Genomic DNA, 15,000 nt, shown 5'->3' with positions numbered 1-15,000 from the left:
AATATCTCTCCTCCAAACTGGTGTTGGAGCTGCCCACACTTTCAAGCTAGGACTCCTCACTTAACATGCAGTGTGCCGTGCTGCATCCTCAGCTGAAACTGAGGGACAGTGTTGAAAGAGACACCCTGTTCGGCACAGTGAGATCGGGAGACTCTTAGTACCTGCACACTGACATGGGGGAGAGGGCTGCTCTACTGGTACCCCTTCAGTGAAGTTAATTCAACTTTTTATAAAAGATTCAAACAATGATGGAGAAGGCTACTGAAGATCACTGGTGCTATGAAAATGGATGTTAAAACTTGAGTGCTGCTGGTTTTAGATTGTATTGTTGTAAAATATTAAAGAAACATTTCATCTGACTCATAATTAGAAACATTGTAAAGGTTATAAAATATTAATTGTAATCACGTATTAAAAAATAAATGGTCTCTTTTTTTCCCCAGAACAGGTGAGACTTGTTTCATGGGTGAATGCTACTGTACAGTATAGCACATACTAATTAGACACTGCCTCACACAGCAATTATAACCTCCATCTAGTATTGTACCCTAAAAAAACTAGATATATTGAAAAGCTTGATTTACAGAAGAAGTACTGTCCAGATATACACAGTAATTCAAGGATTGTAATAATATTTTTTTCACTTTATCCACAAAACATACATTTAGTAGAAAAAACACCTGAGTCTGTGCCGGACTGCACAGTCAGATTTACATTGATTAAGTAGACAGGTTTACGAATCATGCCAGATTACGGCTTGGATGGGATCATGCCATTTATTTCAATTAGGATTTATTTGGTTGGGACCCAGAAACTATGCAGAATTATCCAGAATGCTGGTTTGTAGAGGGGCTGGATTGGACAGGTTTTACTGCATGTCTTTCAGTAGAAAGGCAGACTGGGTCAGTGGGGGTTTTCTTTAACATCAACGAAATGGCAACTTTACGGAAACTAAACATGTCGGTTTACAGCAGTGCTCCAGAAAGCTGTGCCCGTGAGATTGTGCTGTGCTGTGCTGTGCTGTGCTGTGCTGTGCGCTGCGACGACAGCTGTCACAAACTGGAATGCTGCAGGACTGGTGTATTGCTGGAGACCCTAAAGCCAATACAATCTATTACTCTGTGCTCTCGGTCATTTGACACATCTGTATTTTAATGTGCTTTTCATTTACAATTTGAAGTAAGCAGTTGCTAAAAAGGCATTATCATGCCCTTGACCTTGTGGAGAAATACAGAAATGTGTCAAGAGGGACCACTCGTGCTGACTTTTTAAAATAAAAACACAAAACCTTTCCATAGGAAACGCCCATTTATAATGGTGGATGACCAATAAACGCTGGCCGGTAAAACCATGCTATGATCGTCTGTTATTCAGGTAGTGTAAATAGGGTCCAAGTCTTCCCTGAGCCTGTAAGGTTAATAGTAGGATCGTTTTCATAGCATTGGAGAGCGGGCTGATTGCTCAAACTCAGGGCTGGGCATGTGGGACTAGTGTGAGTTTCTAACCCTTCGTTGCAGTCTGGGGGATTTTAAAGCAAGTCTGGACTAGTTTACTGTATGAGGTGAAGTTATGGCAGTTCAAGCCTGTCTCAACAGCTGCTTCTCGTTACCAAAGTGCAGCTGACCTACATCACTGTGCCACTCCCCACCCCACATGCAGACACGGGACATATGATTTGAATCAAACCCTCAGCTCCAATTAGAGGAATCCGGAAATGGCAGCAGAGGCTAAACTGGGAACTGTGCTGGAGACGAAGAGCAGTTCTTTTATTTGTGGCCCTTTTGAAATCGGTCTGCTGTTAATTGTTGGAGAGGCACACAAACCATGTGGGCATTGCAGCTCCTTACAGTACTTTGCAGTGTAGTGTGAAGCAACTATGAGTGTTTTAATGGGAATCTTGTTTGCAGTCCTTGAGGGTGCCTGCATGCTTTTTATAGTGGTCAGTGGTTGGTACACCGGTGTGTTTGCTTTGCAGTAGACATGGGCTTATTATTGCAGTTGGAAAGTTTGGCTGATAAAGGTTAAGGGGTATATTATAATGACAGTGTTAGATCTTAATACTGCTGTCCAAAAACATACTTGATTTTCCAATGACTTAATTTCACTGTGACATGCAACAGATAGCCTCATTTTAATAACTAGTTCTCAGAGAAATGTAGAAATCCATTAAGGGAATTTTTCCGAAGCTGTGTGTGCCTGTGAAATCTTTGAAGGCCAAAGTTAGGCTGATAAGTGTTGTACAGTACATTATTAATCTTAAACCCAGCTACAACTACAGTAATCTGTACAGCAGACATTGCATAACGAGAATGAACGTGCTTGTGGAATGCCTATATACTGTATGTGGCAAATGGGAGCCATGAATACGCTGTTTTACTGGTTGAAGGTATATAAACACAGTCTGCTGGGGAATGGGGCAGCACAGGACAATACCGCTGTCTCCTTTATACATCAAGTCTTGTTCAGACTTTCCTATGGCACTGCCTCAAGCTGCTTCTTAAACAGTCAAAGGTAGGTTACAAATGCTTCCGATTTTGGCTGGGTAAAATGAATCAGCCAGAGATACTGTGCAGGACAGAGGGGCACACTTTGTCTCCTGTAGCAGACAGTGCTTAAATGAAAGCGGTGGAAAGTGTTGCTGCTGGATGTGGTTTCTGGTTGTAGAATAAGGGAACTGAGTTGGGGTCGGGAGCTGAGAGTGAAGGAACGAGGATGTACTGCAAAGAGATTGTTAGGAGCAGGTACAGCAGCTAGTAACTTGGGTGCACCTCAACTGAGTCATTAAGAACAGGCAAAAAAACGTGTGTAGCAAATACTACACAAGGGCACAGTTAGTTGGATTAGGGTCTGGAATGAGCCTTTTGATCTTTGTAAGGAATTTGATTCCCACTACTCCTGATATAGTTCTGTACAACACTTATTAGACTAGGAGCTCATGTGTATCTAATTGTGTCCCATCTTAATACCATCCCTACACTCCATGCTCTGTGCATTGTTACAGGTGCAAATGTATCCTTCCAGTGCCATTTTATGAATGAGCATGCACAATAAAATCCCATATTTTAGTGAACTTAAACTGTTTGGTTGATAACTCTTCGGTATGTTTTTATTACATCATTTAACCGTGTTTGAGTCAGATTCCTTATTTCACTTGAGCTTTTTATTCTCTGCACAGCAGATGCCGTTTATTTACACTGGAACCCTGCTGCGTGCAGTGTATGGGCCACTGCGGAATCCCCAATACACACACACACACACACACACACACACACACTACAATGAGCTGGTAAGGGGACTCCTTGGGGAAGCCCTGCACTCTCTGTAGCTCTAAAATAAATGATTGCAGGATATGCTGGACGGAGGACACACACACACACACACAGAGAATGAATATCTCTGCTGTTGTCTCAGTAATAAGAATCAGGCTTTCGGATGGCAAAGGCACAGGCTTGCATGCTAGCGGTACTCTCATGCTTGATCCTACTGTAGTGCAGGATTTCTTTGCAGCCATTCCCTTAGTTATTTAATTGAGCCGCACAGAGCTTTGTTGTAGAAGACAAGCTGACGCTTCGGCTAGTGCCTTCAATAGCCTATTCATTAGGCTGTTCCTATATGGAGCAGTATTACCTTTTTTTTTAATGTCTTTGTTTTGTAAACCTGTGTTTTGTATTCTCATTTTCCATTCACTCATACCTATGAACTGAAATTGTAAGTCTACATTGTGTAAATCCCTCGGGGCAGCATTGGCTTAGGTTTTGTGCTTTTATTGTGTGTGTCGTGCGAGTCCTCTTGCATGCATTTACATTTCTGCATTCACTTTCCCATGAAACAAACAATATAAAAAACAATGCTTCAGTTAAAGTACCATACTGTAGCATTGAGGATTTTTATTTCTGTTACCTGGTAAGTAGTGACATGCCTATGTTGAAAGCACAGGGCTCATCCTTTATTCCTGAGACAACGAGAGCACTGTTCACACACATTCGTACAGACAGCTGTCAGTACTGCTGGATTCTGAAAACCATAAAACCAAATGAAAGTGTGACGCGCCATTGCAAGTCTCAATTTTACACCGCAAAACAGTAGAATTGCTAAAGCAATACAAACACTATAAGCAGTGGAGCATTTCAGAATTGCTAAAACAATACAAACACTGTGAACAGCGCAGCATTTCAAAATTGCTTTTTATTACCTGCTATTGTTCTTGTGTCCAAGAATAATGATACAGCTTAAAGTCCGACAGCAATACTGTGAAAAACAAGCACAGCAACATGACTCCCTCGCACAGCCAAAACTAATAGAAATATCCATCACCTCGCCTCGCAGACTATTTATATTTAGTGCAAGTGAAGCCATGTTTCCTGTAATATTCAGTATAGTGAAAGTGCTTTATAGTGAAGTGCCTGGCCACTTTGCATTGGGATCTCGGTATTTGTGAGGTTTTTCAAGTCGAGCCCAGTTGATCTGCTCTATGCCTAGGAGTGTGAAAACGAAATACTGCCTCTCAGATCCCCAGTACTGAGTTCTGTATACAGTACCATACTGAATTTGCTGATTCTCAGATCTCCTATACTTAATCATCAATGCTGAGTTATTTAACTTTGAGATAGTCAGTACTGGGTTGTCTGTGCTGTGATAACTAGCCTTAGATCCCTGGCACTGGGTTTTGCATGCTGGACTGACTTAGCTGTCTCTCAGATCCCCAGTACTGAGTTCTGAAATTGCAAGTCTTACTTATGCTTGTGTCTTTACAATGGTTTTTTGTTATGCAGCAAACAGTTTTTAGTTTTTTTCTCTCCACTCCACCTCCAGATTTGAACCCAGGTCTTTGGGAATAGCTGTGGAAACTGTGCTGTTGTGGCCCACCTTTACTTCTCCTTACTCCCTCAATGTTAAGACTTCAGAAGGGACAAACAGTGAGGCCGCAGCTGTGTGCTACAAAAAAAAAATTAAAAAAAAAAACCAAAACATTTTACTACCAAAAAAGGAGGTCAAGGCATGATATGATCTTCCTTTGCCTTTTGCAAATCCAGGCACACTGTTGAAGTTCGCTGTGCAGTAATTGCATTCCAATGAGACGCACTTCAAAGGGTGCGGGAAAACGTATGTAAATGTCATCTTTTGAACCTGGTTTTTGTTTAAAAGCTTCTGTGAGGTAGAATGGAGGGAATAAAACACACAATGAAAATGAAACCTGTGTCTTCATCTATTTCAAGGCAGATTTGAGCTTAAGCTAAGTTGGTGCCAAAGTGGTTAGTGAACAGAATGTCTTTTCCAGTGTAAAGGGCAAACAGATGTTTACAAATAAAATGACTTAATACATTTTTTGATTGAAAAATATATAATTTACAGAACGCAAATGCACACTCCCTGTGTGTTACAGAGCGGAAGAGTGTTAAGCATTCCTTCCAGGGTTAGATGTGTTAGAACTTACATTTTAGGAAAATGGGGAACATGCCACTTTCCCAATTTTATAAGTTGAAACAGGTTTTTCCAAATATGTTGTATTTAGATTTTTCCAAATATGTTGTATTTAGGTTTGTTGCATTAAACTTCATTAGAGTATTGTTGATCTGTTCCAGCTGGCTGTCAGTTTTTAGTTAAACACCTTCAGTACAGCCTCAGGTGAAACGTGTTACTGGTTAGATGAGTCCTATTCATCAAATGTAATCGGTTGATTTAGCAGGGGAACAAGCACAGATAGCTGGCACAGTGGCTCCTGATGTTTTAAATTATCCTAAAAGTGAAATAAGAATCTGTCGCTCCTTTCTTTAACACAGCCACATTCTGACAAAGTCCCTTATCCTTTTGTTGTAGGACATTTGATTTCTAGACTTATTTGTTGTCTCTTTTTGAAAAAGTCCATTCAGTCTACCACACTGTAGTTCAGTGGTCCTCAGATCTATACTGTTTGCAAAAGCTGTGCCAGCGATGGCCTGTGACATCCTGTGTAACACTGCAGCACTGACGATGCACAGCAAGTATATATATTTTTTTGTTTGTTTGTTTTTTTCAAAGGCAAAAATAAAATGAGATCGGGAGAGTGTATATTCTTCATACCAGCTACAAAACATTCAAGAACCACCACAAGCTATGCTGTGCTTTTGGTCTTGTATCTTGTATACTCCGTTACAATAAGATTTATAATGTAAAAAAAGATTGATAAAGGAAAACATAAACAACTGTTGATTTATTATATTTCCCCGTCTAGCAAGTGGTAAATGCAATGCCACATTTCTCAGCTACTGGATTGTTATGTTACATATTTAATTTTGTTTTGTGACAGCATTTCGAAGAATCAAATGCGATGCGAGTTTATTCAGTGTTGCACATTTCCTTGTGAATTCATTATAGCATAAATCCCATATTGATTATAATATAGGAGATTTTTATGATACATTTCTCAAGGACCCAGTTCTGCCTTTCCTTTTTCATTTCGGAATTAGTTTGCAATTTTTTTTTTGTGCTGGAAACTACATGATATTTCCTAAGCCAGGCATGGAACACTTGTAGATCTTTTCCCCTTTTTAAAGATGTTTCTCTGTTTTCAGATTGTTACATATCCCTAATTGGGGTTTCCAACTGGTGCTTCCAGTGCATGAGCTGAAGCAAAGAGGAGCTTGTTTTCTGTTTTCTTCAAACACTGCTACGCCTGTGCTCTGTATTGAAGTTCAGAGTGCTGAGGGAGTGTCTGGTTACACCTGGGGAGTCCTGAGGGCTGAGCAGCTGTAAATGCCTGTGTACTGGACTTGCAGCAGGGAGTCCAGCACTGGCTGTGTCCTGCCTCCCTCTGATATACAGCCATACAGTACAGGAAAGGTCCTCCGGAGTTGTTGTTTTTTTCCTCATAAGCTCAAGGGCACATTGATTTTTTCTCACTCAGCATTAAACTGGATCTATCAGTGGACATTTATCCACGTTTTTGTCTTATGACACCCAAATAAACCATTCCATGCGGTGTTAGCAATAAACAATATAGGTGTCTAGAATTGTCATTCTACGGTGAGTTATTTTGCTTCTTTGGAAAATGACCCTGTAAAGGTTAACTCAAGCAGCAAGATCTAGTCAGAGATGAGAAGCGAAATGGACTAAGAACCCACTTGAGGCGAGGGAGTGGTTTGTAGGAGAGAGTACAGGGCATGTCTAAGGGTTACAAAGTGTGAGTCTGGGTTTCACACTGTCTGGCATTGACAAAGATAAGGATGTACTTGTGCTGTGTGTACTGATACTTGAGTTGTATGAATCTGTCAGTATAAGGTATTTTTTGAATGGCTTTTCACAGAGACTTCGCTATAGTCTGATACATAAATGATTAATAGACACATCTAAATAAGTCATAATGAGTCTTTGCCTGTTTGTTGCTGTTGGATTTTCATTTGCTTTGATGGAATAGGATCACCAGTACTGTAGAAAATGAAAAGAGAATGAAGAAAAAAAAAAAGGGTAATCTGGGGCAAAGTGAAGAGAGTCCTCGCTTTGATCAAACACCCAAAATATAAAAGCTGGTTCATATTAAAGAAACTTCATTGCTGTTATTTTTGTTGTTTTTATATGGAGAAGGGCTCGTGAATGAACTCTTTTGGACCAGCTATCTGTTTTTATATTCTAAATCACATTGGAGAAATCAACCGTTTAAGGACTTGTCAAAATTCCAGTACATCTTATGAATAGATGCCATACCATGCATAAAACATATGGCACAATTCTGAAGTTATAAAACAGCAACACTCTCTCCTGTTTAATAGTAGTTCATGAGTACAGTGTTGGTTTTGTGTGATTCTATAATAAGTAAACCCGTTGTGAGTTCGGTGTCTCTTATTGGAACCACTTTGTTTTGTGCCCAGACTGCACAAGACGAACAAGAGACCCCCGACACACCACGGATTAACTTGCACTGCAGTGCTGGACTGTACAATGAGATTCAGTGTGACTGTGTTTCTGCACTGAGCAAGATTATCCTGCTGTGGGCACAGTTTCCACTGTGGTGCCCCTGTCTTGTGAGGAAATGGCTTCACTCATTCCTCCACCTTCCCTTCAGAGTGGAGGGTAGGATTAGTTTTTTAACAGGCATCTGTGTACCTGCAGAGCTGTGTGTCCTGCTGCAGATTCAGTGGGCAGTACCTTGTGCCAGCTCAGGTGCAGTTCAGCTTTTCATACCCAGGCTTGGCACAGTGTGTGCATGGAGAGCAGTGAGGGTTTCAGTTTAACCACCAGAAACAAGCCCGTTCAAACGATTAACTTCTTTGGAATGTTTGTAACCAATCAGCAAATTGATGGGAGAGAATGATCCTCAATAGAGGGTTGTTTACGGTTAACTTCCTGTCCTGCAGGTCTAAGTGACCCTCACATAGAGGCATCTCTGCAGAATGCTGTAGTGTGACAGTTGGGTTTAGTTTTGTAGCAGCTCCCCGCAGAGGGCATGTTTGATGAATAATGGACCTTGAACTTTGGCTGTTACCACAGTGTGTATGTGTTTCTCGTACATTAATAGCAAACAATGCCTTTACTGTAAATATAAGGACCCATCCAGTATATCCAGGTTAGGGTAAAGGGATACAAAAATCAAATGAGTTCAAATAGACTGACATCCCATTCACACTTGTTGTTTAGGCCGGCCCAGGGCCTCCTTATCTTGTGTGAACGCTTGAAAAATGAAAAGGCGGCCCTGGGCCGGGTGAAATTTAGACCAGCTTTTTGATGCGGCCTAAAGTATGCAATGCCGCCTCGGCCGGCCTATCTGTATGCGTGAACCCAATGCAGGCCCTGGGCCGGCCTTATCGTGTCAATGTGGTGACGTAGCTCAAACCACTCCCCTACTAGGTCGAGCGTAGTAGATTAAACAATGTCGGTTTTAAGAGGTAGCAACTGGGACGACGCAGAAATTAACCCTTAGCGATCCATTTATTCAGCGCTTGTCAGGCATGTCAGGTCCAATTTATTTTCACACGCGCTGTTTTAAATATTATTTTTTTTCCCCCAGAGTAAAGCAGGTTTAAAATGTATTGACTCACAAAAGGACAGTTCTGCATCTCCAGCCAAGCCCCACCCCTTGTTCGCTGTATTTTTCACATACATCTCTATAGACGTAGATACTCTCCTGATCACTCGTTTTTACACCAAACTCCTCAATAATGCGATCCAAGTCATTATTAGTACTATAACATCTCAAAAAGCACTGCAAATGTCTGTGATATTCTTTGAGTGCTGGATGCAGAAGCAGCTATCTTCTTTATGTCTGTGTTATTTCTGGTGAAAACCTGCAAGTTTGTCCGAGAACTCTCGGAAATACTGAGCAGCAGGCCAGAAATAAGCCCACCACGGATCTTGGATTCTATGGGACCTACGGCGATCTCCAGCCCGGAAAATGGCTATGGGGAATACACTGAATACACAGACACTTTTGACGATGATGATGGGTCAGTCATGAATGGTAAGTATTTCTTCATTGTACAGCTTTCATTAAAACAATAAAGCTTGCACTCTCTTGCTCTGTTTGATGTGGCACAGGTGGGTGTGAGAGCTAATGGGAAAACTGTACGTCACTCTCTGTGTGTGTGTGTGTGTGTGTGTGTGTGTGTGTGTGTGTGTGTGTGTGTTATATATATATATATATAATATATATATATATATATATAGATTATAGCTAAGATTGCAAATCTCAATATTGATAAATAATGCATACGATGTTGCATATTCAGTCACCATTAATATAATAATCTGTATTGTGATTAATGTAAACGTCCTTGTTTGCTGCATTTACACATGATCCAACACGATCGCTTCTTTGCACAGTAACCGACTGCACTGTCAGCACACGCCTTTATCGCATCTTATCCAATAAGTACAGTACCAACAGTGTTGCAAAAAATAAGATTGCATTATTTACGTCTGCAAATTTCCCAGCTCAATCTCTTACGTTGACTTCCGGGAATGCGGTGTTTACGTCATTGTTTACATTCCAGACAAGAACTTCGCCTCAATTTAGGCTTCCTTTTCAGCCACATATGTAAACTCATTTAGGGCCCTTAAAACTTCAACTGTGAATGGAAATTTTGAGGCGGCCCAAGGCCGACTCAGTAAGTGTGAACGGGGTGTTAGTGAAAAAAGTGAAACCTGCAGCTAATCTTCAAAGCCTGTAAACGGTGTGTTTTTACAGCAGTGCAGCAGATGACTAATCTGACGTCTAATAACTTGGCTTGCTTGACTCGCTCTGGGAAAGCCTTCTCAGGCCAGCACAGCAGTGCAGAAACAGTTGCACCACAGACAGATATCCTGCCATTGCACTGCATATTAAACACTGGAGAGACAAGAACTGCATGAACTTCACCGCGCTCTGTTATTGAAGAGATCTTAACAGGGCAGCAACATTTATAAGCTAAGGGAATTAGATAGGAGAGTCACGCTAGAATCTTTATTTTATATTCATCTCTAAGATAGCATAGATATGCTTCTCAATCGCACATCCCTGGACCTCTCAAGCAGAGACTGACAACAGTGCTGCATTCTGTAGTAGTTATGGGTTCACTGAGGGCTAAATAATTGTTTGAAACAACCTCCAGTATAATTCATATCTCATTTAAGGGGATAGTGGTTGGTGCAATCTGGGGTGATTTCCCTTGTGCTGAAGATAAGCCAGCTGTGGTTTATACTGTACGGTATATATAGAGTGATGCAACTACATTAGTAACTTGCAAGTGATTTTTAACACCCACAAAGCAGCCTCTCCTCTTCTCATTTGAAGGAAAGCACACGTTATAAATCACCCACTGCAATTTTTTTCTTTTCTCGGTTGGTAAGCCTCCTTATCTAATTGTACGCCACTTTTCCATGTGTGTAGTAACATTTTCCGGTGACATCCCAGCTAATGAATTTAAACGGGTGTGTGAAATGCGTCATACAGTTCATGCACATATGAGAGGCTGGCTATTCAGAGTAATAGAAGGAATATGCAGGTTGCTAATGTGTCTTCATGCAAATGTAAGAAGAAAATAGTGGTACTAGTGATATTCAAATTTTTTTTTTTTAATTCATAAATCCTTTTAGCATTTAACCTTAGGAAGCTAACAGTTATTCATTGCTTTTTTATTTTGCGTAGCCATTCATTTGCGTTACAGGTTTTATAGCACGTGCCAGAAAAAAAATCGGAAGCTGATCAAAATGAGCCAAGATGTTGATTGTCAGAGTAGCTGTGTGTGTAGCACTGCCCGTAGCAACAGCATGCGTGCCAGCGCTTAATGCAATAACAGTACAAAATGTATTGAAGCATTACTTCCAGTAAGTTGAGCAACATCTCTGAGCTTCATGATGGATTCTCCACAATCATTGAACAACCTTCTGTATTGTAGGTCTTCATGTTTTCAGTGTTACTTTGTAGAGGTCTTGCCAGTTTAGCTTGTGAACGTTTTAAACGTCATCCAAGTGCCAAACGTTCAGAATTATTTAAGTCCAGTATAAATGTTGGCCCTACTGTTTAGACAGCAGTAAGTGTACAGTTTTAGGGTAACTTATTCAGTTATTTCACAAATATAAGAAGGTATTGCTGGCTTCATGATTCCTTTGTTATTTGCTGAGAACCCTGCCTCCCTCTGCTTGGGCAATAATAAACTGGGTGGTTTCTGTGAAGTACTTTATTACTGGCTGTATACCGTAGCTCTAATCAGTGTAATTAGGCTCTGTGTGGCAATCTGGTCTGGCTGTGACGTTGCTGTGGTTACCCCCGCAAAGGAGTTGAGACAAACAGGCAATGTCACCTTCTCAGTGGGGCGTGCCAGGTGTCGTGTCCGATAAAATCGACGGTTCAGTCTGTGATCAGGAAATACATTTTTCATATGGGTTTTAAAAGATTTTAGAATTTTGCACTCATTCTGAGTGGTTCTGGTTTCTGTCACCTCACTATTGAATGATCGTTTCTCTCTCTCTCTTTTTACCATGCTTTGAGCTGGGCTGGACATCCACCTGCACTGACTAGGGCCTTCATTCCATTCAAATCACATGACGACAGCATGATCTTTCAACTCTGCCTGGCAAACACTGTGAAAACAGAACCACATATTTCTTACAGCAGGACCTAAAAAACTATTGCGATAGTGTTCAGCAGCCAGAAAGACTGCAATATGAATTTTCTAATTGCTGGTGCATTAAGTTGTTACAGCCAGCAGGCATCAAATACACACAGCACTGCCAAGGGCATGACTCCTTCTGGGACCATGGTGGCATGTTTTTTTTTTTTTTTTTTTTTCTTTTGGCAGAACTGCAAGGAGTAAGAAACCCACTGGGAAATCTCCTCCTCTTGTTTTTGTTTTAGATGGAGAGACAGATGCTCTTTCCATATCCCACTGATTCCTCACCTTTTGATTCCCACTGCCGAGCTGCTGTGAAAGGGAGCACCGGGAGAAAGAGATCCCTCCTAATCTTCTTCAAACTAAGTGCGCAAGGGGGGTGCTCCGGCTGTGGTAGTGAAACTGTACCTGCTGACATGAACCTTCAGGACTGCAGCAACAGTGGGAGGCTTCAGCTCGTCTCCTTGCCTGCCTGCCTGCCTGCCTGCCAGTGAAAGGGAAGCTGATGAAACGAAGTCAAGCAAACAAGTGGAAGTGCCTTTATCGGTGTACTGCACAGAAGGCAAACATTTCCGCTAGTGGTTTCAACTGTATACTTGACTTAGTTTCTTTATAGGTTTTACCTGAGCTTGAAAGCACACAACATAAATTTCTGCATAACAGCATAGGGACCAGAGATGATTCTGCTGGATTTCATACCCTTAGTTATCTAAAGTATCAGTAATGCTGCCTAGGCAATATATGCAACTGGGAAATGGCAGAAGTGTTCTTTGGGGGATGAACCCGTGCACCAGTGTTCCACATCCTGTATAAGTGTACTGTAGGATATAGACAGACGCACAACAGTCAGTTTGGGTTTCCTTTTTCCAGTGAAGTGCGATCCCACTAGGTTTTCAGGCTGGCTTGTTCTTGAAGTCCATTTCAATGGTGCTTTTAGCTCAGTTTTTATTTGGATTTATTTGACGAGGTTCATTGATTGCGTGAGTAGCTCCAGGTACAAGTTTGTACAAGATATTTAGTTAAGCTGTCTGTTATACCAGGGTTGAGGTACAGTGCTATTGAAATTAAACTGCATTTCATCTTGGAAAGCAAGTATATCAGACAGAAAAAACAAAGTATTTGCACACAATCAGGATCAGGCAACGCACCTTCATTTAAATGTGTGTGTCAGAACTTGAGAGACTCTTTCCAGCTCGCATTGACCCAAGAGGTTTGCTCAATCCTTTACGTCAATGGCCTGGGTTCACTCATTATGTTTTGTTAGAGTGCTGTTGAGACTAGCTTTAAAATGCAATTGTGGCCAAAGTACTATAATGTGCTTTAGTCTTTCATATAGTCTACTAACAACTCTAGAATATTGAGTGTATTTTGTTACATGACCAAAACCATTAGAGTACAATGGATAGTTACAGTACTTGCAGTTCACCATACTGTATGAATGACGACTGCTATTAAGTAATCCTGAATGCATGCTCCCTCCTCTTTCAAAGTTTTAGTCCATCAATAATGATAATTGACAGTCTTATTACGGCTCATACACAGTGTTGTGATACAGATCGTCTTGTGACCGGCATATCGTGATGGGTGTCGTATAGGGGCTCTCGGATCAACGCGCCTCACGGTCCTAATTCCGAATTTATGCCAGCTCTCCTATATATAAAAAATAAATAAATAAAAAATAGGAGGACATGAATGTTGACTGTGGGGCTTGTCAGGCTCTGTGTGTGGGAGGGATGAGAGTGCATTACACAATTGCACAGGCTGGAATGAAATTATACATTAGTGCAGTATGGCAGATCAGGTGCTGGGGAGGGGAACTCGTCTTGCTTTTGTCCTGTATTGCAGTTCCTTAACTGTGCTAAATAACATAGTGCTGAGAGATACTGGGCCAGGGCTTCAGCTGGTCAATGCTTGTGGGAGATGGACTTAGTTTGGGCATTCCTTATGGACCAGTTATTGAGGGCACCCGAATCTAAATAAGGCAGCATTCTTCAGAACAGTTTACCTAATGTGGATTAGATTTAACTTTGCATGGGTGTATTCTTGGGATAAGTTTTGCCATATTCTGGGAGTGTACCATACAGTGCAGTTGCCAGTCACAGGCCAGTGACTTTTCCCGGCACTGCCGATTCATGTCCTGTAAAGCTATGTCCTTGGCAGGGAATGTGCATGTTACTGAAGTGTGTCGCCCAATGTGAACTGCAGGCAACGTTTAGCAGATGGTGAGCGTGCCAGTTACTTTAAGTGACTAGAATCTGAACCTGGCTGCAGTCTCCCTTGCTGTAATACAGCAGTAGTACTAGTAATGGGAGCGGTAGTGAGTGGTGTAGGATTACCTAACAGACATTTGTTTACAGCTCCGCTCCCCCACCCAGGTGAAATCTGGAGACCTTACTCTCTCCTGTCTACCTGCCGGGAACACCATAACTTGTGTACTTTAACAAGCTTGCGCTTCTGAAATCTGATCGCTGACAGGGTGTTTAGTCTGTTGTGATTATATCATCATGATGTTATTTTTGTATATCTTAATGAATATTTTCCAGTGCTGAGTGTGTTTTTCGTAGTTGAATGTCTTTATAATCTATGTATATTATAAATTATTAATTGTGCTACATACTGCATTGCACCCCGTGTGGTCCTGTGTTTCACCAACATTCTGTTTCTGTCCAGGCCAGCCCCACTCTGTCCTTCGCCCATCACCCAGTCAGACGACTCCATGGCCTGCGTTCAGAAGGCAGATCTGCACTCATCAAAAGCACCAATTCCCCTCTTCCGGTACGGAGCTTTCTAAAACAAGATAGAAAAGCAACTTCAAGTTTCTACTTAAGCTACTTTTTTATTTTTTATTTTTATTCACAGTATGTTTTAAAAATAAATACATGCGATAAAAGGTAATGATCGAATATTCATTTTATACAGAGCCAGCATTAATTGCACATCA

The 15,000-nt window shown here is 41.2% G+C and overlaps 1 protein-coding gene across 3 annotated transcripts in view; it reads left to right on the top strand.

Moving 5' to 3' along the window:
- The window catches only part of LOC121325929 (calcium uniporter protein, mitochondrial-like), a 46,659-nt gene that overhangs the window by 3,332 nt on the left and 28,327 nt on the right, over positions 1–15,000 (top strand). For 2 of the 3 annotated variants that reach the window (XM_041269005.1, XM_041269003.1), the window contains exon 2: positions 14,730–14,834. The exons of the other annotated variant lie outside the window; for it this stretch is intronic. In XM_041269005.1, coding sequence (XP_041124939.1) covers positions 14,730–14,834 — 105 coding nt within the window. The remainder of the gene's footprint in view (positions 1–14,729; positions 14,835–15,000) is intronic. 3 annotated transcript variants of the gene reach the window in all.

Source organism: Polyodon spathula, chromosome 13, assembly GCF_017654505.1.
Source record: "Polyodon spathula isolate WHYD16114869_AA chromosome 13, ASM1765450v1, whole genome shotgun sequence".
Classification (NCBI taxonomy): Eukaryota; Metazoa; Chordata; class Actinopteri; order Acipenseriformes; family Polyodontidae; genus Polyodon; species Polyodon spathula.
Note: the sequence above shows the minus strand (reverse complement) of the source record. Positions and strands in the feature narration are given on the sequence as shown.